Raw genomic sequence first — 26,803 nt, 5'->3', positions numbered from 1 at the left:
TTTTATTTCAGTGTTCACTGTCACTGTTGATGCAGGGAGAAGTAAAGAGAACAGGTCAGGAGACAGATGTGGTCGTGGGAGAAGCCAGGACATCAGGAGGGGCAGAGCTTTCTTTCCTCTCATTAACATGGACTGTCCTGGTTTGTGTTGTCTTTGCAGCAGTCCAGCACGGGCGACCTGAGGACTCTGAGGAAAGGATTGTCCCCCTACCACTCCGAGTCACAGCTCTCGTCACTGCCACAGTACCAAGATGTCCTGCAAAACGTAAGAGACATTTCCTTATCTACACAGGCAGAGCCTTGGCTTTCCCCAAAAGTGGGCATGGCTGCAGGGGGCAGGTGACAACTACAGGGGAGCTCTCACAAGTGATTGTTCACCCTGAAGCTGGAGATAAAAACGTGCAGCTAAAACCTGCAGATGTTGGGAGGATGGGGAGCCCCTGGAGCATTAATCTTTGCCTGAATTTAGTTCATCAACTTCCCAGCATGGGTTTTCAGTCAACTGACAGTCACTGTTGTGAATCTTTTAAAGCTGGGGTGATGCTTGTTACACCTGCAGCTTCTTCTTGGTAAATGCCCTGTGCCTGCGGTAAAAAAGCTGGTTGTGGATGGAGCTTGCCAGGTGTCTGGCAGTGCATGGACAGGGTTGTTTAGTGAGTAAGTTCTTAGGTTTTTCTGTATCACAAATGAGGTTTGAGTTTCCTAAGATTTGGCTGCACTGCTTCTCAAACCACAGAAGGACCCTGACTAAAGCCTCTTGCATAAGATGGAAGCTGTGCTGGTGTGCCAGGCATGGCTGAGGAGCCCTGCCAGGTGTTTGCCTTCCAGATGTTTCCCTCACTGCTTGGGCCTCTAGGTTTGTGTGGTGATACTGTTTTCCAGATTAGAGGAAGTGTGTAGAAACAGTCAGAGAGTCCTGGTGGGAGTGGCCTGTGAGTGTTAGGAATGTGAGCAAAATCCTGATGGCAGCACAGCTGGAGAACTTCCCTGCTCCGTGTCTGGGACACTGGTCAGCAGAGCTGCAGGTCCTGTAGGAGCAGTCAGGTGTTGGCTGCTTGACTGGGAAAAAAGTCATTCTGATATTCTAGATTTAGTGTATCTCTTACAGTTGTAAAGAAGGGCACAATGATCATTTAATAAAGTTTGCCTAAATAAAACTCAAGTATGGAAGCATAGGCTCTTCCTATCCCTGCCAAATGGCAGGATGGATAGAGATGCTTCAAGCTAAAAAAAGAGGGATAAAGCTGTCCAGGTGAATATTCACTTTTCTAACTTTGTGCCCCATCTATGAAGACAGGAGACTTTATAGGGAGTGCAGAGAGACTTGAACCTGGAGATGTTTGTCTGGCTGTGCCAGCCTTACAATTTTGGAGATTTTGCTTTGTTTCCCTGGTCCTTAGGCTTTTGATCCCCAGCTTTGTTCCAGGTTGGCGATGCTCAGTCAGCTTGTGCTGTTTGCCCCAAGGAATGCTGCTACTCATGATTTTATGTTTATCTTGTTAGTCAGGCTGGGATACGTCCAGCAGCTCTCTGCAGAGGAGCTGTGCTGGGATGGGAGCTGGCAGGAGAGTTTTCTGCTCGAGCACTGGCCCCTGCAGCTCACTGGGGCTGTGTGAGGGCTGGTGGCAGATGGTCCTGCCTGCTGGAGCCCTTCCTGGCTACTTGTCCCTGTTTTCTCTCCTTCCTCAAGGAAGAGATGGCACCTGGCATTTATGGAGAGGCCTGGGTGCTGTGTGGCATTCACTTTCATCTGTCACCGTAGCTGTGTTCTACCTTCTTTGCAGGAAATTGATAGAGAAAAAAACAAAACCAGCTTTGGATCTAAATCCACATTGTCTCAGATACTTACGTAACCATTTATTTACTTATTCCTACCAAAATCCCTTTGGTTTGTGGCTTGACATAATACACTGTTTTTGTGATGAGGATAATGATCACAGGTTCATGAAAACATCTTTGAATTACTTGAGCATGCCCTTTGAATTACTTTGAGCATGCCCAGAAGTGGATATTTAGACATACTTGGGTTTCTCTGTGACTTTTTTTAACAGACAGCAGGCATGAATTTGTGAGAAATCATTCTTCTTTGTGCCTGCAGAAGCTTCATGTGGGTGAGTGATGGACAATCGGTGTCAGCTTCAAAGCTGCCACATCCGTTCAGGGTTCCATCATCAGCACTGCCTGTGTAAGTCTTTGGGAAGTTCCCAGCTCATCCCTGTCACTGTCACACAGGTAATGAGCAGGCATCTCTCCAGGGCTCTGACATATCCCAGTTAAGGACACAGCTGGGTGTTTCTGATGTGTCCTGGATCAGGGACACCAGTGCATCCTCAAGATGCAGAAGCAGAAGACACTCACAGTTGTGCTCTGTGCATTGGGCTTCATGCACACTGGTAATTATAGATTTGCTCTGTAGTCTGCAGTGGTTACCAAATATCCAGGAGCAGCAGTCCTTGGGGTTAGTCTGGCCTACAAGACCCTGTCCTTTGCAGGGGAAGGTGTGATATATACATTAGCTTGAAGTGATAGCATAGAGTCAATCTTCCCAGCTCTGGGAATGACCCAGCGTCATTTCATGGAGTACCAGAGGCTCCCTGTGTCCTTTGGGAGGGGAGGGTGATTTCCTCTGGCTTGAACTCATGAGAGGAGGCAGCAACAAGTTCCTGATGGGACCTGCCATTTCCCTGGGATGAGACTAAGCTGAATAGGCTGGCTCCATTTTTCCCATTGCCAGCAGTCTCCAGAGCTGCTCGGTCTCTGTAAGCTGATGTCCCAGGATGAGAGCTCTTTGAGGCACCTGTAAGCCATGCACTACTGAGGACTCCATGGCCCACCTGTCCTCTGGGTGTCGTGGTTTCACTGCAGCTGGCCACTAAACCCCACACAGCTGCTTCCTCACTCCCCCCACATCTGGGGGACATCCGAGACCCCTGCAGCCCAGCTGAGGGTGCATGTGGGTGCTGAGGCATGGTCCAGAGCTTGCACCTCTCTCTTTGGCCTCTTCATGGGTGCTCTGGCTGCCATGTGGACACATGTTCCCTGCAGAATTTTATGTACCTGCCTGCTGCCCTGTGGCTGTGCCACAGGCCCATCTCAGTGCCCAGGCATGAGAAGGTGACCTGAGGGCTGCTTGTGGTCCTGTAGTGGTACCGTCACCTTAAGAAGCTCATAAAGCGACTGCCTGGAGGAACCATTTATCCACACTGGCAAAGAACACCGTTAAACATGAACCAGCTTGTTGCTAGCAGTCAGAGCTAGCCTGGCTGGCTAAAAATCAGTTAGCAGTGTATCTGTGATTTATAATGGGAATCCTGCCTTTGGTGGGAGTAACTTAATGGAAATACTGAGGCTAGTGTGGATGGAGCGTGGGTGGGAAAGTGTGTGTGAAAACACCAGCAGGAATTCTAGAGGAAGGGATGCTTTGGCCCATGCTGATGGCCAAAGACGTGACTGGCAGCAAAGAAATGGGTAAACACCACAGGATGTGTGGTTTGTGTCAGGACTGGGAGGTCTGTGCTGTGATAAGGCCACAGCACAGATGGCTCATCAGCAGAGGACTGGTTCCCTGATAACAGCAGCAATGTCACACCACAGTTTTTCTTCCTGTGGTTCCAAGAGGAAGGAGTAGATAAGATGACCAAAGTGATGGAAAGGAGGCCACAGGCAGCAGCTTTCCTAGGGTTTTTGGAGGGTAAGCAAGATGCTGAGATAAAGATCCGCCTGTAGTAACCACTGACTCCTAAGGCATGTGAAAAATGTGTCCCAGAACCCATTTCTTTGCTGTCAATGAGGAGGGTTGCCAGGGCTGTCATTAGGGCTTGCTAGTGAGTGTCCCTTGTTTTCTGTGCCACACACAGTGGCCCTGGCCACCTTTTGGTGAACATGTGAATGTGTGTTTGTAGGTGTGTGGGTGTGAGTGACATGTTAGGTTAGAATAATCACCACCTTCCCCTTCCTTACGTTTTTGTGCCAAGCTTGTAGTGTTGCCTTGCTGAGGAGCAGGAGCTCCTGGTGGTTCCCCATCTGGGTGCAGGAGGATGTGTCTGCTGGGACTGTGACTGGAGACCATCCTGGGTCTGGAACTGGGAATCCCTGGGGAAAGTACCTGCAGATAAACTCTGTGGGAGCTGAGACAGTCTCTGTCTTTTTAAGACGACAATGCTGATGATGCCAATACCCAGCAGTAACCATTTTATATAGGCCCTGAGGACCTCAGTAAGTATCTGCAGATAAAAGTGAGATTTCTGTCAGAGTGTTCAAAGCTGCTTCTCTCAGGAGTCTATATAGACTACAGACCAGATTGAGGAGACACAATTTCTTTTTCCCTTCTAAATCTATTCCAAAACCTACCAGGTCCATAGGAACATGCAAAGCAGCATGGTTATGTGGTGAAGAGCACTCAACTTAGAGGGCTGCTGAGTCTCTAGTTTCCTGACACTGTTTCTGACTGTGTTTTTCTACAGTGCCCACTTCTTGAAGGATGCAAAGCCTGGGAGATACCTCTGGCAGTACCAGCCCCTTCCCTTGATTCCCACCATGCTGTCACAAGTCACATTTTGTACCTCTGCCTTGTAGAGATACTTGGGGGAAGTGTATTTCGTTTTGCCAGATGGCACACTTGCTATTACAAAAACAAGCCCAAATGTTTGTGGTCTGTAGGTGTAAAGAGAAGCCATTAGAAGGAGTGGGAAGGGATGATGAGTCCTTGGCTGAAGTGCTGGCTGTCTGCTGAGCCTGTGAGAGCAGCGGTGAGGAGAGGTGATGTGAGGGAACATAGCTAAACCTCAACCCCAATGACTGTTCTGTCTCTCCCTTTCGGCTGGAAAGACAGTGGTCTCCATCCTGTTCAGTACAAGGGCTAAGGCAGAAGAAAAAGTGAGAAGGTAACTGTCTATCTCTCCTTAGCTCCCTGCAGAGGAAGGACAAAGCTGGCTCCTGAACTGACCTGGTGCAGGCAAGGAGATGTAACTGTGGCCCAAGCCTGGTCTTGGGCTGCACTGGGGTACACTGGGCAAGTCTTGTAGTCTCTTCTCATCCTGCATGGGAGTAAATCTCTTCCTCTCGGGGAGAAGAACCGGATCAGCTTCTTAAAGCCAACCTGACTTTTCAAGTCAAGCTTGAAATGGCTAAAGATCACCACACTGTTCTCATTGTGGTGTCCTGAAGATAGCCCCAGAAGAGTCAGGGGAACTCCTGGAGCACTGATTGCCCCCGCAGAGTCACCTGGTGCACTGGAGATCTTAACAGGGCCCCAAGGTGTCCCAGCACAGCAACCCCTCCACTGCCAGCAAGGAACCCCCAGCCCCTCACAGTGCTACATGAACCCCTGGGCACGGGATAGATCCTTGGCTGCCCAGTGCCTCTGGCATCCCCAGGACTGCATTTACATCTTCAGCATCTCATTGTGGCCTCTCAAAATGCCTCCAGCCCCTTCTGTTATTTCAGAAGCCCATGCTGTGCAGTACTCTTATGGTCCCCTGCCTTCTCCTGTCCCTGGTCCCCATCCCCTGTCACTGTCAGGTGAGCTGAGCTCAGCTGTTGTGTGTCAGAGGATGACTCTAGGCTGATTTCTCACCTTCCCACATCAGTGGTGGCCATGGTGCCTTTTTAGGCAGGGGGAAGCAATGATTGAAAGAAGCATGAGAATCGTGGCAGAAGGCAGCTCCTTCCCACTGGCTTCACTGATACCACCAGGATGTTACTGAGCAGTCAAAAAGAAATTCAAGGTACCTCATTTGCTGCTGCAGCAACAGTAGCTCTGGAAGAGAAAGTAAAATGAAAGGTTTGTCAGGATTTATGGAGTGCTACGGTGAAGCTTCAGGATGTATCACCAGCAGCTCAGAACAAACCAATCCATTTTTGAAAGCAGCTGCCCTTCATCTGCTGCTATTGCAGAGGCTCTGAGCAGTGGGTGGCTTTTTTCCCCATGGCAGCTAACCAGCACAAAGTTTGGCAGTGACGAATTTGGGGGTTTTGATGAGCAAAAGAGGCATTGAGAGGCCGTGCCCATAATCTGCCCTTACAGGTAATCACATGAAGCAAGAAAACTTCATCTGCCTTGAGGATCTGCTGTAGGTTCTCATACTCATTTTTCATGTACTCTTGTGTGGGGCTGGCAGTGGGTCAGGGGAAAGGCAGGGGCACAAGAGACCTGTGCTCTGCCATAGGTCTGGAAGGGCAGCCAGGCTCAATTGGGTCATGCAGATGTGTACAGGTACCCTCCTGTGCCTGCGTGCATCCTCTGCCCGCTCAGAGGCTTTCACCTGCAACATCCCCAAATCAGATTTGCTTCAAAGTCACGAAAGTCTTAAGAATGCCCACCGCTTCCTTCTGAAAACAAATGTGCTTGACATTGCTTTATCAAAAGTGGTAGCACCTCTGGAAATCCTTACGCTGACAGTGCCCCTGTGAGTCAGTCAGAGTTAGTGCACTTGTCTCTTGCTCTGTCCGGACAGACTTGTTCTGTTTGCTTCTGTCAGGTGCTTACGGGCTGAAGCTGCTCTGCATATGTCATGTTGGTGAGGGTTTCACAGTCCCAGGGGGCAGCTGAAGCTGTCGGTGGTGATTTTACCGGCGTGCCCCATCCCAGCTGCCCCGCGCTGTTGCCAGCTTGCGGAGTGAGCGCTGCCCTCCTCCCCACCGCTGCCGGAGGAGGCTGACTCACCGGCTCTGCGTGCTCCAAGGAGTCTCCCGAGTCTGGAGCTTCGATCAACTCAGTGCTGAGAAGAGACACCCTTCCTGTTTGTAAAGACATCCAGTTGCAAACAATGTCCTGACTTTGTTTTTCTCTGAAATCTTCCCTTCCCTTGGGTGCCCCAGCACAGCCCGTACAGCCAGCGCTGTGTCATGCCTGCCAGGGAGAGGAGCCATTCTTTGCTGGGTGTCTGTGATGTTTGAAATGAAAGAGTTAAATTGTTTCTTTAATAATCAGAAAGTGCCATGTAAGTCCTTGTTATTACTTAAGTAGACATCCATGCATGCTGGGGGCACACGAAGGTGCAGGAGGAGGCTGAGACACACAGACGGGCTCTGTCTGGCTCCCGTGTGGACCCAGCAGTTAATTCATGGATTTGAATGTTTACATGACCAGCTGCTCTCTGTGATTAAAGGCAGCAAATTAAGTAATGCCAAAGGAGATTATCATCTGCAATAAAGTCCCTTGATTTGATAAGGAAGATGCTAATACAGAGTACTGATGGCTCTGAACTCGCTGCCTGTCAGGGACCTGTGTTGTGCTGGAGAGCTGGGTCTGTCTAAGAATCTGCTTGGTGACAGGCTGTCAGGTGCTTGCAGCTGCAGGACAGCCCACCCTGCAGTGTCTTTGGGACTGTGCAGCCATTTAAGTGCCCCAGAAGGAGCTGGTGGGTGGGTTTGAGCTGGGTGCTGGTAGGCTTTCTGAACAGTAGGCATGGAATAACAACAGCCAAGCACTACCAGTGCTCTGGATCACCTGCCAGGCAGACAGGACACGTAGGGATGCTCCCTGGCTCCTGTCAGGGTGTCCCATGCTCAGATATCAGAGGTCTGGCATCATCTGCAGTAGGGTGACAAAAAGGAGTGGTCTGCAGAGGAGCTGGCACTGGTCACTTTGTACCTCCAGGAAATGTTGTAGCCAGCAAGGAGCCCTGGGGCTGCTGGCAGAGTGCCACCAGGTAGCCCTGTCCCAGCAGGGCCCTGAGAGGAGCTGGGCTCCCTCAGGAGCACCACACATGGTGGCAATGGCAGAGCTGCCATGGGCATGAGAAGATGTGGCAGGGAGGGAAGGGACTTCACAGGAAGGGAGGGTGGATGTCAGCCGGGAGTCTTGTCATGCTCCAGCTGCCCTGGTGCTTTGTTTCAGTCATTAACCCCCCTGCAACGGCGGGGCACAGGGAGGGAAATGTGGCCCGGGATGCAAGACAAGAGGAGGCCCAGGGAATGTCTCAGGCTGGTGGTAACAGGAGATTTTTTTGGGTGTGTGATCACCCAGGAACGCCACTGATCTTTGTGTGCAGGGAGATTTCTCGTTCTGAATGGACCATCAGTCTGTGTGAGCGCAGTGCTTGCCCTCGGTGCTGCCTGTGCTGCTCTTCTGACGGGAACACCGTGCTTCGGGGTTTTGGTGCATTCCATGCTTTCCCTTCTCCCGTGCCAGGCTGGCCTTGTGCTCTCAGTCCTTGGTTTTGATGCTGGTTTTCCCCCATCTGCTCCAGGCACTTCCTTTAACTTGTAGCCACATGTGCCATTCACAAATGAAAATGTGCTGGGCCCCCTGTTCTGTCAGCAGACCAGGACTGCTGCCAGCCATGGCACCTTTCCATGGTACTACCTGGCTCTGCCACCCACTTCCCATGAGCTGTTACTGCATGTTACTGCCTCCTGCTTGTCTCTTAACAGTTCCTAATTTGCAGAGTGGCATTGACACCTTTATTTATTTGAAACACCTGGATAGTGACAGGTGCTAAGGAAGGGTCCAAGTACAATTCAAATCTGGGTAAGCAGGTTGCAAACAAAACCACTGTGAGATAAATAGACATGCCTGGGACTTTTATTGTGAGCTGTCTGACAGAGCCTGATGTAATGTAATTTTCTGTGTTCTGTCTCGGCAATAAAAACTTCACGGTGTCTGATATGACTCCATTTAGCTTTAATGTTATCTGAGGTATGCCATTAGAAAAATGTGGCTTATATAATCGGGTTTGAATTCTAAATGCTTGTTTTTTGAAATAGGAGACAAAAATTAATAGAAGGCGAGGGGAAGATGTGAGGTTCAGAAGCATTAATATTTGCTCATATGTTCCATGTTGGTCTGAAGCATCCCCAGAGCCTAGGTTGTGCCTGCTGGCTGAAGTAAAACCAGCATGATGTTCTCTTCTGGGTTTTGAAACTCAGTCTTTTGCAGTCTTTCTGCAGATCAGGAATAGCTCTCTTGTCAGTGAGGTAGGAAAGGGTGTCATTAAAAGACAGAATATAATTGAGCAAAAAGAGATTGAAACTGATGGCAGGCCCAAGGTCTCATGTCTTTTCAGATCCCTGGAGGAATCAAGGAGAAATTGTTTATCACAATTTCTTTGTTCTTTTTTTTTTTTTAGTTTCTGATCCAAAACCTCTAAAAGAGCAGATACCTGTCATCCCCAGTTAGGCTTGTTTCTTCATGGGTTCCAAAGCACTCCCACTGTTATGAAGAGACGTTCATATTTTGAGCCTTACTTTACTTCTGTGGAGGTGTGTCATATTGGGATTTCACAGTGTGCCCTATTGCAGACAGTCTTATTAATTTTGGTCCTCCAGATACATAGGAATGGAGTATCCATGGCAGTGCTTGTCAGCATCTGTGCCGGACCACATCCCATGCAGCCAGATAGAGCCAGCAAGGACTCATTAGGAAACTTGGTCTTAGACACTGGTAATGACATTGTGGCGTGACACATAGCAGCAGATGTTTGCCAGCAGCTGCAAGTTGAGGCCTCTGCTCTTAATTTTTTTGGTGTCAGATTGAAAAGGATCTTTGGCACTATTTGTGGTCTGGGGATTTTCTTTCTCACATTAGCACTATTGCTTTGCTGATGGTTTTTGTCTGGGGCAGTGAATGGGGCTACTTTGGTTTGCTTTGTTTTCTGCTTTGGATTGGAGGGTGTCAGTGTTATTCTAGCAACAGAGAATTGGAGAACTTATCCCCTGCGTGTAGCATATTGCATCAAGGATGCTCTGGCATGAGGGACTGCAGAATTTCTGTCTCTTTTCTTAGTCAGTTATACAGCTGGACTGTGACTCTCCATACAGACTTGGAGACAAGCCCTGCCAGCTCCAGAGAGAGATTTCTGGGAGGGTCTCAGATAGAACTGAGCTTCTCTGGTGGATTTGTGGTTTTGGCTTGCATGATGTGGGGTGGGTGGGATGGGGAGGGGACTGATGCCACATGGGAGCAGTAAGCTCTGAGAAGTGCACTGGTCCCATCACTGATACCAGCAAATATTCAGCACTGATCTGCTTGAAATGGAGGAGCAAGTGAGGGCTGAAAGGGAAATGTGTTCAGTGGTGCTTCAGTACTGCTGTCTGCACAGAGGCAGCAGAGGAATAACTCTTGTAATTTTCCCTGTGGAAAAGAGCCTGGATATGCGGGTACTTGGCACTATTCTCCCTTGAGGGATGCAGAGAGTCTCATCAGGACCCTCTGAGGACACTGCAGTCCCAGAACCATCTTGGCAGCAGGGATAGAGCTGTTCTGTCCAGGACTGAACTCATCAGAGTCCCATGCCACAGCAATCTCAAGTGTTCTGAGCAGCCACAGTGGTTTGGAGAGAAGCAAAAGCACCAACTTGCTGAGGAAGCTCAGGATGGGTCACACACAGCCCCACAGCCTCTGGTTCCCTTGGACTTTTGCCTCTTAAGGAGACCTGTCTTTGGGTCTCAGAGCTGCAGTGGTTGATAAACCCTGTGCATAGGAAAGAAAGGTGCTTCCTGCAAGCATCTGGACACTCAGAGACATAACCTATACCCCTCTCCTTAATTAGACTGTCAATCTCACTGCTGGGCAGCTCTTCCTTTGCTGGGGCTGTGGGTGCAGCTGAAGGTGGTATGCTATTTCTCAACATCTTTATTATAAATTTTAATGGCATTTTTGGTGACTTCTAAGCTGTCTTGTAGCAACATTCATTTATATAATTACATAATGCCTCAGCCACATATCTGAGGGTGAAGAGTAAACCACCTCTGAACTACCAAACACTATAAAAACCTAGCAAGTGGAAAAGCCATATGTGCATCTAATACAAGGACTGCATGCTCGACAAAACCAGACGGGGAGAGGAAACTGAGAGTGACACTTGCCTCAAAACACACCATGTTGCCTTTTGCCTATATGGGCAATTTCTGCTTCTTAGGATGTAACCAGATTAACCTTGCTATTATTGTCTGCCAGGGTGCTGAGTCAGTTGTGTTCCTATGTCTGTGAAAATGTCAACTGTAGGGAACAGGAAGGGCATGGGTTTCTGTAGTGGTGGGGGTCCTCAGATTAGCTGACTTGGAGTGCTGGGGTGCAGCTGTGGGAATTCTTGCCTACAGTTTCCAAATGCATCTGTTCTAGGCATGAGGAATCTCCTCCATCTGTGCAATTTTACTTACTACTTTAACACTGACTCCTTGAGATTTTCCCTGTCCTACTTCCAATCTGCTATCTCAAATCCCTGGTTCCCTCTCCTCTGCATTTCACTTCAATGAGTTTCCTGCTGGGCAAAATACACATCCTCCTCTTCCTTCCCATTCCCTCCCTTCTCCCACTGTTGGCAGTTTTCCAATATAGCAGCCTTGACCTTATCTCCAATTCCTTCCATTTCCTCCTCTTCAGCTAACACTGTTGGTGAACTCAGCCCATTTTCCTCTCCTCTATCCTTCAAAGGCTGGCCATGCATCCTGCTGGCCGTGTATCCTGCTGGATATGTTGTCACTTCTTTCCTTGCTGACTGCAGTCCCCTCAGTTCTGGCCTCCTTTATGTGTGCCTCTGTGCAGGAAGCTGATAGGAGTTTGGCTGAAGTTTTTTTTCTTCTTTGTGAACCACATGAAATCAGTGGGAATGAAGCACCAACCCTTTAAAAAATGCTGACTCTTTGTGTGTCTGGAAAGAGCCTTCCCTAAGAGTGCAGCTGCACAAGAAGCACTGACTGCAGTGATGAACATTGGGCCACCCTTAGCCATGTGTGTGTTGTGTATTTTTACTGGTTGCTTCCCATAGCTGCAAAGATTGGGGATGTTGTGAGATCCTTGGTTTTTCCTCCACCTTCTTCCCATGTGTGTTTGACCCTTTGTAGCACCAGCCTGGCGTGGTGGGGAGGTGTCTGTGGCCTGGGGCAGTGGCTCAGTGGCATGGCCACGTGGTTCACTCACCATTGCTGATGATGGCACTCTGGCAATTGGGATATCTCTTTCTGTTGGCTGGGGCTAAGGATCAAGGATCATGCCTATTTTAAAAATGAAGTAATCTGTCACTTAGACTTTGACTACAGGTTTTGGGTCTACCTCTTTTGATGTATTTCTCATTCTTTAAAGTTATTTTTCCCTTCTTCAGTCAAATTCTCTACCTGTGTTCAGGGACCACTCAGTTGACTGCCCTTGACTGAGAAGGAAGGTGACCCTTTGAATGCTTTTTGTGTGATATAATATATCCAGTATATCACTGTGTTTGCAAGAATGCTTTTATCTTGTCAGTATGGTGATTGGTTAAGTGTGATCAAGCTCTTTAGAAAAAACATTTCTCTCTAATCATTTTTGTTTCATTTGTATTCTGTAATAATTTTGAGAGTGATTGTGATCATGGAAGTGCTTTGTAGCTCATTAGTGCCTTCAGTTATGTGAGGAGAAACTGCTGCTCTCTTTCATATGGGAGAGCTCGTGATCTACTCTATTTGGCCAGGAAACTGTATTTAAAATGTTGTCAGCAGCAATATCCAGCAGAATTCCTTTTTATTTTGTCATATTACCCTCAACTCCAAAGAAATATTAGATGTTAGACCTTTGTTTGGCATTTCCTGTGTTAGTTCTGAAGAGGGCCATGGGAGAAGATCCATATCAAGTATGACCACAAACTCCTGAATATTCTTCTTTCTTTTGTCATGAAGCTGCTCATTTATGGAAAGAAAGCATCTTTCATGGTGAAGCCAGAGTAATTATGCATGCATTGGTGTCTCTGACCTCTGTGGGAAGCTGATTCTGGAAGGACTCTGTTGCATTTACCAGCCCTGTGAAAAATTTGCACCCCGTTTTTGTACAGTCCCTAGTGCTCCCTCCCCAGCCTCTGGCTTTTCTGTCTGATGTCAGGATGGGGTGGCTGAGGGTGTGTCCCCAGGTGTTCCCAGGTGTCCCCAGCTCCAGCAAGCTGTAACACTCTGCCACTAAGTCCAGAACCGTGCCCATCCTGTGAGTGCTTCTGCTTTTTCAGTCTGTTAAATATCCTTGGAGAATTTTTATGGGGTTAGTAAGTCTAACTTTCCTTTTTCTGAGATGCCACCCCTCTCCAAAGGAACTTAGTGTATCACCTGCAACTCAGTTCATGAAAGTTGCTGTTGTGAGTAAATGGCTGTTGGTCATGGCATGGTTAGGCACAGATCAGTGGCCAGGGCTTGAAAGGCTCCGTGCCTTTTTGTCTGTGCCCTAAAGGATTAGCCCACCTTTTCCTTTAATACATGCCATGGATGCTTTTATAAGGAGAAAGGCCCCTACAACTGAAAACATTTGGAAGAATGAGAGCTGAGAAAGTGCCCCATCCATTGGTTCTCCTTTACTGTAAAAGTGGTGAGGCACTGGCACAGGTTGCCCAGAGAGGCTGTGGGTGCCCCACGCCTGGAAGTGTTCAAGGCCAGGCTGCATGGGGCTTTGAGCAACCTGATTTAGTGGAAGGTTCCCTGCCCCTGGCAGGGGGTTGGAACTAGAGGACCTTTGGGGTCCCTTCCAACCCAAACCATTCTGTGCTTCTATTATTCCATGATTCTTCTGGCACAACTAACTTGCTGGCTTTGGCGTGGAAGGCAGAGTGATGAGACAAAGCATAAAACATGCTGTGTTTTTAAACCCAGGGAAGATGTGAATGGAGTGCCTCGTGTGTTGTGTGTGAAAGCATTCCTGTGATGGTGCTACATGCCGCTCTGCCATCCTAATTTGCTTTCAGAGGCCCCCGAGTATAATAATTCTTTGTGTTTCCTAAAGGATGTGAAGGCTAAATACAAGTTTGGTCAATGATTCCATTGTTGATTTCTCCTGGAGTTACAAAGCAATGTGAAAATATTAGGGACAAGCAGGGTGCATCTCACTGAATAAAGATATTGTGTCTCATAATTCAAGCTGGATGCCTGTAGAAAAAGGAAAGCCCTATGAAAAATGCTTACAAGGCTGGTTGGACAGTAGAAATCTTTTGTAAAATGTAATTCCGGCATCTTTCCCAATGGAGTCCTTCATGCAGGAGGACTGGCCAGCATTTTGGAAACAAACCCAGCCAACATTAGGTTTGGACATCTGCTTGTTTTAAGGTTGCTTTCACAATTTTCTCTGTAGCTGAAGATCAGTACTTGATGTCTATGTGAAAATGCTGCCAGAGAAGCAATGAAGTTATGCCAACTGTTTCTTTCATGAACACAGCTTCTCAGAAATTACTGTTTTATGCTGGAAAATCATCTTGTTTGCATTGCTCCCGTGTCTAGAAGGATGAGCACTGTTTGATCTTGTCCTTGTGGAAAGCTATCCTAAATGAACAAAAAATGGTTCTTGAATCAATTTGTATTTAAACCAGGGTGATCTCCTGCCTGAACTCATCTAGACGGAGTGCTGGTACTTAAATGGTGTCAAATCAAGTGACTTGTGAGGAAGGGGTGGTGGTGTCTTTTGTCTCTGAAGGTGGCTAGGGGGATTAAATTTGAGACAAGCTAGTGGTCAAATTTTCTGAATATTTTCTTCATCCTTGCTTAAATCACCCAAAGGGGAATGAACACATATCTTTTCTGATTTCCACAGGGACCAGCTCGCATGACATCTGATCTTGCATCTTCTCCTGCAGCGGGGTATGTCCCGGTGGGTCAGAAGCCAGAGGCTGTGGTGCATGCTATGAAGGTAAGGCTGCGTGGGGCACTGAGGCATCCTGTGCTGCACCTGAGTGACAGAGCTGGGCTTTGGCTCTTCTTGTGGGAACAACTCAATACAGAAAGTTAACACACAGGCAGGATATTGGTAACCAGCACCTGTATCATGATGAATAAGCATTGCTTAAAATAGTTGCAGAGCTAAGCAAGATTATGCACAGCTATTTTTTGGGGGTTGGAAACCTCCAATAAAAGCTACTGATGCTGAAGGTGTTGGTTGCCATTTGTGTTCATCAGTCCTGATGAACCCAGTGTAAACTGGGTCGCTGGGGTGACAGTGGTGACCAAAATGCTGTTTTAAAAAGGAACACAAAAACTGCATTTCCTCTTATATTTTGTTATTGAAAATCCTGCAGCAGCCTTCAGAGGAGAAAGATTTTATTTTATGAAAATATACAACAAACAGTGGCATCCTACCCATGTAGGATGTGCATCATCAGTAGGGATTAAGTCAGGACCATTGACAGTGGGACCATGGGAGACTGGTAGGTGAGTTAAAGGAGAAAACTTACACCGTGATTTCATAGCAGCTTTCAGGTTCTAGTGACCATCCATTAGCAGAAAAAGTGTAATTCCCCAGTGCTACATGTTTTCTTAGTTAAGCAAGATACTTCTGTGTATCTAAGAGACACAGAAGCACAAATCCTTTACAAGGTGCCATAGAGATGGCTGGAAAGTCTCAACTAAGTTAGTTTTTAGTTGAAATATAGTGATTTATGGATTTGAAGTTGCTGAAGCTGAATAATTTGTACAGGGTTAAAAAGATTACATCATCTCAAAGGAGGGTTCCTGGATGGCTGCTCTGGAGCTCAGATTCCTGTGGTCCTCGCTGGAAAAAAGGTCCAGCAGTGGCATCACCAGCTTGGGTGATCTTAGACCTGGAGACAGATGCTTACAAAGCTCTTTGCTGTGTACTTTTCCACATCTGACACATAAATAAATGGCACAGATATTGCTCATGGTTATGATACACAAATTCTCTAAATTTTATAATTTTTAGTGTTTCTATCTTAGTATATCATGCCTGTCCAGGGTCTCTTGGCTCCAGGACAGATATTGTGGTAGTGTGGTGGTAAAACCAACAAATGTCGGGAGAAGCAGTAGTGTGGCTGGCAAGAATATTGGTTCCATTGGGCAGTTGCCAGATCCCAGGAGCATATTGAATGTCACTATTTCTCAAGTAGTTATTGAAGGCAAGACAAGTTTGATTTTATTTGGATCTAATTAGAATTTAAATTATAAACGATCCTTCAAATTTAAAATCTTGATTTTTCAGCTTTCTTGAGACTTTATACATCCAAATTGTATAACTCCTATTGATTGATTGTATAACTCCTTAAGAGGAGGATGTCCAGCGTGGTCAAGGATTAAGAAATACCTTTAGTACAGTTTTTGCTTGTTCCCAAAGGAGCTGACCACACAAGTGGCAGTTCACTTGCTGCCATATATTTGTCCTTGTTTTCCAACAAGTTTCTTCTTTGCTTGTTGTGGATGGCTCTGTGCTATCAGAAAGCTCCATCCTGTACTATGCTGCAATGTGCTTGTGGGTGACATTTCTCCTGTGTGTGTATGTGTGTATATATATATACATACATATGTTTATATATGTATACACACATACAGATGGATCTGCTATACTGTTGCCTTGCAGAATGTTGCAAACCCATGTGAACCTTTGTTTTTCTTTCACTTTGTATTGATTTGTCTTTGATTGCATTTGATCGTCGAAGCCCTGATGCAGTCCAGACTGCTGCTGTTGGCTTTTTCTTCCCAAACTGTGGAGTCCATGCCTTTCTGCTCCTCTCTTCATTGCATTTGGCAAGGTGGTGGTGAGCAATAGTATTAAGCAGAGTTGGTAGTGTTTTTAAATTACAAGATCAAATACTTATAAATTGATTATGATCATATTCTGGGGAGCAATTAGTTTCCTATTTGCTTTAGGAATTGCAGGACTGAATTTCTCACTAAGGGCAAGAAACAGAAATGGTTTTAAGATGTGGTTTGATAAGCATATGAAAAGAATTGAAAATTAATGAGGAAGATTCATGGAAACTGCAAATTAAGTTTGGAAGGTCTGCTGCAATGATTCATTTAAAGGAATTGAAAGGAACTTGGATGACTGGTTGTTTGCACATATTAGTAGTCCCTCTGCTTCAGAGCTTTGTGGATTCCTAGGAAGGGCTAGAAGAAATTTAGAAGAAATTCTCCTCTGTGACTTCATAGTTTGGCTGGTGAGGTGCATTTTTCTGTCTCCAAAACCCTAGAAACTGCCATGGTTTGAGTCAGGAAGCAGGTGACATAGCAGTCACACCTCACAGGGCATAAATGATCTCACATGATGTGCCCTGCTCCCTCACTTGAGGTTAAAAATGTTCTCACATTTGAAGTGAGGAGGAAATTCTCCTGTAGGTCAGTGTGGCAGGGAGGAATGAGGAGATGTCTATTTTTCCATCCTGTGTCCCATTTCCAAGGATCATCTGGAAATTGAAAGACTGAGGAATCTGGTCATGGTCTCAATCTCTCCTCCTCCCTTGAGGCACAGTGAAATAGTAGGTGTTGGTCTCCAGCTGCAGACCTTTTTTTGTCCATGTCATGCTGTAGCATATGCAGTAGGTCTTATTTTGCCACCTGCAGAACTGGGTAGCTTTTCCAGTGCCAGCCCCTGCATGTGGGAAGCTGGATGCAGCTGCTGCCTTAGACCCTCACCTCCTGTGATACAGATCGCGACTCTCTCTTGAGGAGAGAGCAGCTTACAAATGAGACTTTGTGCTTTGGCTGCACCACAACAGATATTGCAAGAAGTACTGCTTGGTTGAGAAAGGAAGTTCTTATGGCTCAGCAGGCCAGCTCCTTACTGCAAGAAAAGGCCAGGAGAGATGGAGAGGCCATGAAAATGATCAATTGGATGGAGCACCTCTCCTATGAAGAAAGGCTGGGGGTGCTGGGGTTGTTCAGCCTGGAAAAAAGAAGGCTCCAGATACACCTTGTAGCACCTTCCAGTCCTGTAAAGGGAGCTCATAAAAAAGAGAGAGAGGGACTTTTATGTCACATAGTGACAGAAAAAGAGGCAGTGGTTTTAAATTGAAAGAAGGCAGTTTTAGATTAGCTGTTGGGAAGGAATTCTTTACTGTGAGAGTGCTGAGGCACTGGCACAGGTTGCCCAGAGAAGCTGTGGATGCTCCCTCCCTGGGAGTGTTCAAGGCCAGGCTGGATGGGGCTCTGAGCAACCTGCTCTAATGAATGGCATCCATGCCAAACCATTCTATTATTCCATGAATCTCTGCAGTTGGCTCCACTTGTCTTGTGGAACACTTGCATGCAAGCCTCTCCACAACTGATGAGGCTGCAAGGATGTGTCTCTGTGCCCAAGCAAAAGTCACTGAGGGACTGTCTACTCCACATGGATCTGCAGGGCTTCTGAACTGCCTCTGTCTGCACCCACATATGTAATATCCCCTAGGCTTTTTCCTTGGGATTTTCTGCCAGCTAAATTCTATCTATGTGGCTGAAGTACTGCCCACAATTTAGCACAGGCTCTTCCTTGAGCATGTTTAGAATTTTCTTTATTTTTCCTTCTGAAATAGTTTTGTTTGTTTGCACCTACTAAATAAGGAGCAAGATGACAGGTTGGCACTCCTAACAGCTGTTTTTGCTAACAAGAATAAAAGGTACATATGCTACAGCTCAGTATCTCACTGAACATCAAAGCACTTTTCTTAGGAACTGAGCAAACCTGCTAAAGACATGGGGAGGTGATGAGGAGACAAATGTAAAATGACTTTTAGCCTATAACCCAGCTGCCCCCACAGCAGCAGCCTGGACAACTTCCATGCACACAGAGCTATCAAGCAGGTGATCATCACTCCCACTAACTGTGGATAAGACAGGATTTGGCCTTCCAAAACTAGGGAAAAATCCTAGCAGGGCATATGGACTGTTCCCTTGCTGAAGCAGGATGTTTCCCAGTCCAGCTGACTTATGAAGCAACAAAATTAGTGAGGTTTGCACAATTTGGGAAGTATTCCTCAATCTCCGCGTGCTCTGTGTTGCAGAAATGAATACTTCAACTTTCAGCTTCCCTTCCAAAGCTTTACTACTGTCATTAGACTCTTTAATGGTGTTTGTTTTGATTGAATATTTGTTTTTAAAATATATTTGGCCATATGGGGTCAGTACAGGTCAGAAGGGATGTGGCATCAGGTGACTTTGAGGTGACACTGTCTTGCTCACAGACATCAGTGCAGTCTCAAAGAACACTTGAGGTGTTCCTCAGTTTATGTATCAGCAGGGAAAATGCCAGACAAGCCAGCATGCCCACCGAGAGCAAGGTGAAAGTTGGTTTTGGGAATTAACAGCCCTGTGCAGGAGAGCAGCATTTCCCAGTCCAGGCCCATGCCCGAGTGGAGCACGCTGCTCTCACTGGCTGGCGTTTTACCCAGGGAGATCACAAAGGGCTGCTATGTCAACAGAGGACCAAGTGCTGTCACTGCAGCTTGATGAAGAGCAAAAAGGAGGGGATAGCATGAGCCACTAAGAGCCGGGGGTGCATTTGTCTGTTCCTTTGTCTGTTTCCTTTAGGCTCCTTGGTTAAGAGGTGGCAGAAATCACAGAAGGACGTACCCCGGTTTCTCAGACCCACACTGAATGCACATCCTTGAACTTTAGCTGATCCATAGCTGATGTGAAGGCATGTTTGTATTCCCCAGTGGTGTAACTGGAGGAACATTAACCTGGTCCTTTTAAACAGCTGAGAAGGCATCTGGCAGGATCTGAGAATAGCTGGGGCTGGGTCAGCACTAAGAAAAGGCCTTCCTGTCTTTCTTCAGGAGGTTATACCACTCCTCAGAGTGTGTTTTCTTCCAACATGCCTTTCCTGGATAGGCTGTTGCATTTTATCACTGTGAATCCCATTTTCCCATACCCAAGATACTAACACATTTTTACAAAGTGCCTAGCCAGACATGGGTTGAGCCTGGGAAGCAGGATGATTTCCAGGGTAAATGAGATTCAGAAATTAAATACAAACATAACTTCCGTCTGATCATCTTTCAGCTCCAGCTCTGCCTGGTTAACACTATTAAAATATATTTCCACTGAAAAGAAAAAATATGTTAATAATAAAATGTGCCACCTTTTCACACCTCCTGGACTAAGGAATGTAGGTTTAGTTTAAGCACAAGTTGTAGAAAAACAGTTTGTTTTAGTCCACTGAGACTCTTGTGCCTGCAAGATGGATGGCTGTTGAAAGCAGGGGCTGGGGCTGATGTGATCTTTAACTAATCTACCCCATGGTTTCCGTGACACTTGCCCCGTGGGCACAGCCGATGTTTAGCTGCAGGCAGGCTGCCCCGGTGCTCCGTGCCAGGATGTGATCCTGCAGGCTGCTGGCTGTGCAGCAGCGTCGGAAGCACACGGGCTCCAGACAAGCAAGTTCAATGTGCGAGTCCAGCTGGATCAATAATTAATTCCCTCCTCTTTAGCAGAAAATAGATGTTCTCTTTGTCAGCACGTACGTGCTTTTTGCATCCCTCTTGCCCTTCCTCTCTTAGAATGGATGTGGATAATTCCTATCTGTGCAAAGACTGGTCCCAAGTAGTCTACAGGCCCTAGGAGAATGATCTATTTTTGTTTGTAACTCATTTCAAGCAGCAGGATTGCAGTGCTGAGGCAGACCTGGGGATAATCTTCCCTGGTATCCCATTTCGAGGAGCAGCTGGTGCTGTTTATACCTCAGCAAAGGCTGAAACCCATCCTAGCATGGCACCTGGCTCTGTACCTCCCTGGGATGCATAGGAATATTTATTCATACAACCACACCTATTGTACACCTTCCTGCGTGTGTGGATGCATTGTGGTGAACGAGACCATGTGCTGTTTGATGATGTTGGGTGGTTGCAGGATCTCTGACCCTGCACACTGAGCTGACCACCTGGCTCATCAGTGGTGAAGCCCTGGGTGAGGTGTGTAAATCAGCACAGAGGCAAGAGTAAAACCTGGGGGCTCCTGTGCCGTGCTGTGCCCATCTTGTGGGATGTGCCTGTCTGGAGGAACTGTTGGAATGCATGTGGGTGTGACAGAGGGGTTTCCCTTGGGTCAGTGTTTCCAGCTGGAAAGGAAGGTTGCCTTTAGCCCCAGGCAGTCTCCTTTTGTGAGAGCCACAGCTGGGCACTTTCTCCCTAAAGGAGCTCTGTGGGGATGGCCAGGACAGTGGGATGTGGCAGGCCAGGGCTGGCTCCCACTTGAGCCGCTCTAGAGGTTTGGGGTGTGGGCAGCACATGGTGAGCAACATCATGCTTGTTGGGGTGCTGCCTGGAAGAGCTCCCACTTGAGCCGCTCTAGAGGTTTGGGGTGTGGGCAGCACAAGGTGGGACTACCAGCAGCCTTCCTGGAAGAGATGCACTTGTGGGCACAAGCAACCTGCTGCCAATGGTCCCCAGGCCTGGCAGCAGCCACACCACGAAGGTGGCGGGACAGAGGCAGGACGTGGCTGGGGGAGCTGGGAGGATGGAGGTGCTCAGCTTGATGTCGTTTGTCTTTGTTTGTCTCGAGGCTTTGTGAATCCTGCCAATTTAAATACTTGTTAATGATATTCTTAGGGACACGAATAACTATTTGAGGATCATAATGGTTTTGTAATACTGTTTTTTTGTAGGTCCTTGAGGTCCATGAAAATTTGGACAGGCAAATGCAAGACAACTATGAAGAAGACCTAAGTGAAAAGGAGAAGGCAATAGTCCGTGAAATGTGCAATGTAAGAACTCCTCCCAGCAGCTCTTGGGGTTCCTTTTGTGGTCTTTTGTTAAAAGCATGGAGGAACAGGGATCTGCTGCATGTAAGCCTTGTGAGATCCATAGGCACAAGGGAAGACCACTGTTTTGGGTAATCTGAGTGCCTCATTCACTGCGGATCTGCTGCATGTAAGCCTTGTGAGGTCCATAGGCACAAGGGAAGAGTGTAGGCTCTGCTGATCACTGTTTTGGGTAATCTGAGTGCCTCGTTCACTGCACAGAGCAGCCTTTGCTCAGTGGATAGTTCCCACTTTGCTGGCTCCCTGGCTGTGGAGTAGCTAGTCTAGCTGACCAGGGATGTGCAAGGGGCTCTCCCTGACTAGGAGAGTCCTGTTAGCAATTGTCTCCACATGTGCCCTTAAGGACTCAGTTTGGGTTAAGCAACAATTGCTTGCCATGTTTAAAGCTGTACAGCTTGAACGGGTTTGAGCCCAAACCCTGTGGTAACGTCAGAGGGAGAATCGTGTCTGGAGCCACCGAACAGCATCATGATATGTGGGGTGCCATTAACACTGCTGATGTTTTGGGCAACCACACTGTTAACTGAGCTGGCCGCATCCTGTGCGGGGAGCGCTCGTACCCAGCCTCTGCTCTGCGGTGGCTGCTGGCACAGCATTGCCTCCAGCCTCAAAGCACCGTGGCCATGCTCTGGCTTTCAACAGAAAGTTTGAGATTTCTGCTGGAACACAGCCTGAGCCGCCTGTCACCTGCAGTTGGAGATGTGCTGTTCAGTTGCTCAGAGCAGGGAGGAGAATGCCTATGAGCCTTCTTTTTTTCAACTCCACCTAAGAGGTGGGCCCAGGTGGCATCATTTAGTGCCTTCCAGCAGTTGAGAGGGGCATAATGCTCTGTTTAATTTCTGAAAGCCACCTTAACCCTAAAAAGAGGGTGTGAACACAAGCGCAGCTTGCCAAGCTAAATCACTGTGAGCATCCTCGGCAAGGGCTGAGGCACTTCTCTTTGGTTGCTGGATCCCTACAAGCAAAGCAAAGACCAGAGTAAATTAAACCCTGATTTTTAGGATATTTTGTCTGCTTACTTTCCCTTGTAGCTGTGCTGGGGGAAAGGTAAAATACTGTAACTTCATCCTCCCAAACTGACTCATCTCTATTTGTCTATCATCAGCTGTTTTCTCTTTAAATATTCATTTCATGTAGATTCAAGGCAGCTATAAGTTTTTTGCAGTCTATTTTTTTATTTAAATTGTGGCCCTAGAGTGATAAAATGTATGTTTTTAGAAAGTCATGTATATATAATTTTAATCATTATCTTTTTCATTATCTTTTCTGTTCATGGTAACATCTTTTCTATAAGCATGGCAGGGTTGACCTACCATTGAACTTATGTTCTGAATCTAGTGTATTTGTTTTATACTATTACCCCAGGCAAAAACGGTTCTAATTTCAAGAGGGACTAATTAGAAAAATGCATCAATGGTTTCTTTCCTTGGAAACTGGTGCAAAGATGCCATCCAGTGTCCCTGCTGAGAACTGCAGCCCAGCTCTAGGAAAGGGCTGGTTTTGGCTTTCAGGCTGCAATTAAAACAATATTGCTATTCCTCAGTGGCTTTGCTGTTTGAACTTTTTTTTTTTTAATTTTAATTCCTGTTTTTCTCTCCCCAAACTCTTTCTTTTTTCTTGCAGGTTGTCTGGCGAAAGCTGGGTGATGCTGCAAGCTCCAAACCCTCCATCAGGCAACATCTGTCAGGAAACCAGTTCAAGGGTCCCTTGTAGGAACACCGTCCTGGTGACTGGAAGCGATGGATTCTGTGAAGACTAAAGAGGCAGAGCTCAGTGTTTCTGGCTGCCTGTTCTTTGGGAGTTGGGGTTGAGGTTTTTCAGGGTTTCCTTTTTTCTTCTTTTTTTTCAGCTTTTTTTTTTTTTTTTTTTTTTTGGTAACAATAGTGTAAATATGGCAGCTAAAGGCCTGCTTTCCAGGCTGTGGTGCTCTGGAGCTACTGTTCACCGGGTAACCATCCAAGAATGCCAGACTTGCATCATTTTTATTGTAGTTCAAACCTGCTTTGTTGTAATGGTCTGTTTGTAGAAGTAACTAACTCAAGAGAATTTCTAAGAGGAACAAGAAGAACCCTTAACCTGCGGAGAAGTCACCATTTGTATTGCTCCTGTCCACCCGCTTGTCTGTGATTCATAGCCATGTTAGTGGCTCCAGGCAGCCAAGGAAAATGCAAGTCAAAGTCATTGGCTTTACTGCCTGCCAAGTTCATGAGCTGCTAACACTTTTTTTGGAGGTCCTTATTTTGAAGAATGACATGCAACTGTTTTCATAAGGCTCTGTGTAAAATACTGAGTGGCAAGCTAAAAACACTTGTACTGCCCTACATTGTATGGTGGTACTCGTCACACAAGTGCACGTAATTAAGACTCCATATCAGGTGATAATGAACAATTTTTCATGATCAAATGATACAAGATTTCTGCAGTCGTAATGTGAATGAAATCACTTAGCCACACAACAGTATTCCCTAAAAAATGGCAACACTTTTCTTGTAAAGCTTTCACTATGAAATAATTCAGCAGAAACTGCTATCCTGACAGTGCTTGTGGCTTTCACAGGATCTTCAAAAGCAGCTCATCTTTCACATAAGGAAGATTTGGGTGGGTTTTTTTAATGTTCTTGTGGATCCCTCACCTGTACTGGTTCCCTCACCTATACTGGTTCCCGTGTAAGGTAACCAAACAACAACCTTGCAGAGCTGAATAAAAACTCCATAAACACAGGCTGTCAGGTGAGACTACTTCCTGCCATTCTAGCTTTATTTTTGTTAATGAACCAAAACAAGTGGGTTTTTGCTTCTTCAGATGGTTGTATATAAAATAATGGGACTTACATTTTGCTATTGTGGAGTAGCTGCCTGTGTAGTTGTAAGAATTTGACTCCCTCCTTTTCCAAGTTGTCACAGCAGCTGTCCCTGTATTTTATTAGATGTTCTTTCCCAAGAGTCCAAGGAAGCGGGGCTTCGTTATTAGAACTCATTGGTGTAAAATAATTTTCAAGACAGGCATGTGAAAAGATCAAAGCCTCCTCTTCAAAAGTAACATCAATTTTAGTGATTAGTTGTAGGACACAGTAACCTGAAACACCATTACTTTCTTTTTGTTCCCTACAAGAATCAGTCACAGCTACAGAGAGCTGTATTAGCTGGACAGGTTCTTCCTCTAAATTAATTTGTTCTACCAGTTGAGTTCTGGACTTGTGGTATTGTATTACATGGAGCACCGATGCAATACCAAGGAACCCATGTGGTTTATTATGAATTATGAAAGGTAATTGGTCCCGTGGTGTACAATAAACTACAGCTGCCTGGCTGAAGAATTTGCAGTGCCAGACCTGAAACCTGTAGCCAGTAAAAAAATAGAGAAGGAATACAACCAAAATACAAAATAACCAGTAAGAGTAAGCACCACTTCACTATGCATTGCAGAAATAGAAATGTAACAGTTGAGTAGGTTATTTAAAAATAACCAAGAACCACCCCCAAAACACAAGTGCATACTCTCACTCACACACCCACCAGTAGGTTATTTCCTACTACTGCTCAGTCAGTGAACACTGAGCTAGATAGCTCTCAGTCTAACAGTATTTACATCCCATGGAGGCTGGAAAAATCCATTCTAGAGTTTGTCTCCTTTAAGCGTCTTTAGAGGATTTTGGATTTCCTCCTCTTTGCTTTTTATTTTGACCTCCAGTTTCTAGTCACCATTGGTGATTACTTGTCTTCCTCCTGTACAATTTATACATCGAGATTTCTGTAACAGAAAAGGTGATGTAAAGCAGAGCATCATTATTCCTTAACATCTAAGGTCAAGCTGAGGGTTACTTTAATCTATCTGCTTAGCCCATTTTAACTTTGGTGGCATCTGATTGCTGGATTAAGCAGAGTTGAAGTATATTTGGAACAAGGTTGATTTTTGTCAGTGATTTTTAACTAAAGCAACACAAATGTTGCCAGCACTTGGAGAGAGTTAACTGTGTTCATGACATGCTTGCTATTTAAGAGGTATATGAGGCTATCAGCAGGTCCTCTCAACAAGACAAGAGCTATACTCATCAGATGACTAGTCTCACCACTATGTAATTCCCACACAACTATTCCCTGCTCTCAAATCTCTCTCAAAATATGTTCATTGACTTCAAGCAAAGCTTGTTTTGTTCCACCAGCAGATCTCACCTACAAGGAAGTGCTGCAATTGAGGTCAATTAGCCCTGCAAATCCTGAAGAGACACTTCATAGGGTAGCCAGCAGTTCAGTTGAACAAGCTTCATACTCATAGGGTACTGCCCTTTTTATCATCTTCAATGTAAGATGTTCATCACTGATTTTGCAGAACATGACAGTGCTGTACCTTGTGGTGTTACTGTTTAGGGGTTTTTAGGCTTGCCAATCTTCATACTTATTCCATTTCAGGTATAAAATGTCTTCCTGGGGAAAATGATGCTCAATGATTTTACAGGATGACTTGGGTGCTGCATTTTCAGCTGTCTAAATAGATCTTTTACATGCATATTTAACTTCACTTACCTATGCGCTCAGTATTCAGTGAAAACTACCTGAGGAGTTTTGTACATGACGTTGGAGGGGAGCATCCCTTGAAATAGTGGCCATTAAATTCATATATTTGGGGCAACAGCCCAAGATAATTTCCTCAAGATTGAAGCTCTGGGTTCTGCAATCCTCTGGCAAAGAAAGCATCCACTGTTTACAAATGGACTTTGCTTGCTTAAGGAAAGTAAAATCACATCCTTGACTTTTGTTGGAGTGACTGGAGTAAGCAGCATTTCCCTAACAGTTCCTGAAATGCTGCAGTGTAACCAGCTTCAGTTGGCTCTTTGCACCTTGATAAGACTGCTGAGCACAACCGTGTTTGAGAATGGCACATTTTTATCCAAATATTAGATATTAAATGAAATCAGTGTTAAAGTGACCTTTTATCTTTCTAGAAACTGGGGGGAAGAGTACTACTGATCTTTTTCAAAGTGCATGACTGTAAAGTGATAAAATTGTATATTTTTCATAATGTGGGGAAAGTCTATTTGTGCTGCTTTAGAAATCAGTTTAAAGTTTGATTTCTGTTAAACCTGTGATCTTACAGCCCTGCTATATTTTCTGTATATGATTTACAAAGAACTGGAAAAGTTAGCACCTGCTGTTGTGTATATAGCAAAATTCTTTAGACTTTAGCACGCGTTTTTACCTATTATTGACCCACTCTGGCTTTTTTGGGGAAGGAAAGTAATAGTACAGTTTTTTTTGATAATGTGTGTAAAACATTCTTTTGAAATATTTTAGTAAAAATGAAGTAAGAGATTGATTGTGATAGTGTATACTTCTAGCTGACTAAAATAAAATACATTCTTTTTAAATAAACTGATGAGTAAGATTTGGGAGAC

At 45.8% G+C, this 26,803-nt stretch overlaps 1 protein-coding gene across 1 annotated transcript in view; it reads left to right on the top strand.

The window, feature by feature from the left end:
• Positions 1–26,780, top strand: part of CCDC85C (coiled-coil domain containing 85C) — a 110,467-nt gene extending 83,687 nt beyond the window's left edge. The window contains exons 3-6 of the mRNA XM_041399734.1: positions 160–264; positions 14,479–14,574; positions 21,256–21,354; positions 23,035–26,780. Of these exons, the coding sequence (XP_041255668.1) occupies positions 160–264; positions 14,479–14,574; positions 21,256–21,354; positions 23,035–23,124 (390 nt within the window). The 3' untranslated portion in view covers positions 23,125–26,780. The remainder of the gene's footprint in view (positions 1–159; positions 265–14,478; positions 14,575–21,255; positions 21,355–23,034) is intronic.
• The last annotated feature ends 23 nt before the right edge of the window (positions 26,781–26,803 follow it).

This window comes from Onychostruthus taczanowskii, unplaced genomic scaffold (assembly GCF_017590055.1).
Source record: "Onychostruthus taczanowskii isolate IOZ18803 unplaced genomic scaffold, ASM1759005v1 scaffold1, whole genome shotgun sequence".
NCBI classification, from domain to species: domain Eukaryota; kingdom Metazoa; phylum Chordata; class Aves; order Passeriformes; family Passeridae; genus Onychostruthus; species Onychostruthus taczanowskii.
This window is presented reverse-complemented; position numbering and strand designations above follow the sequence as displayed.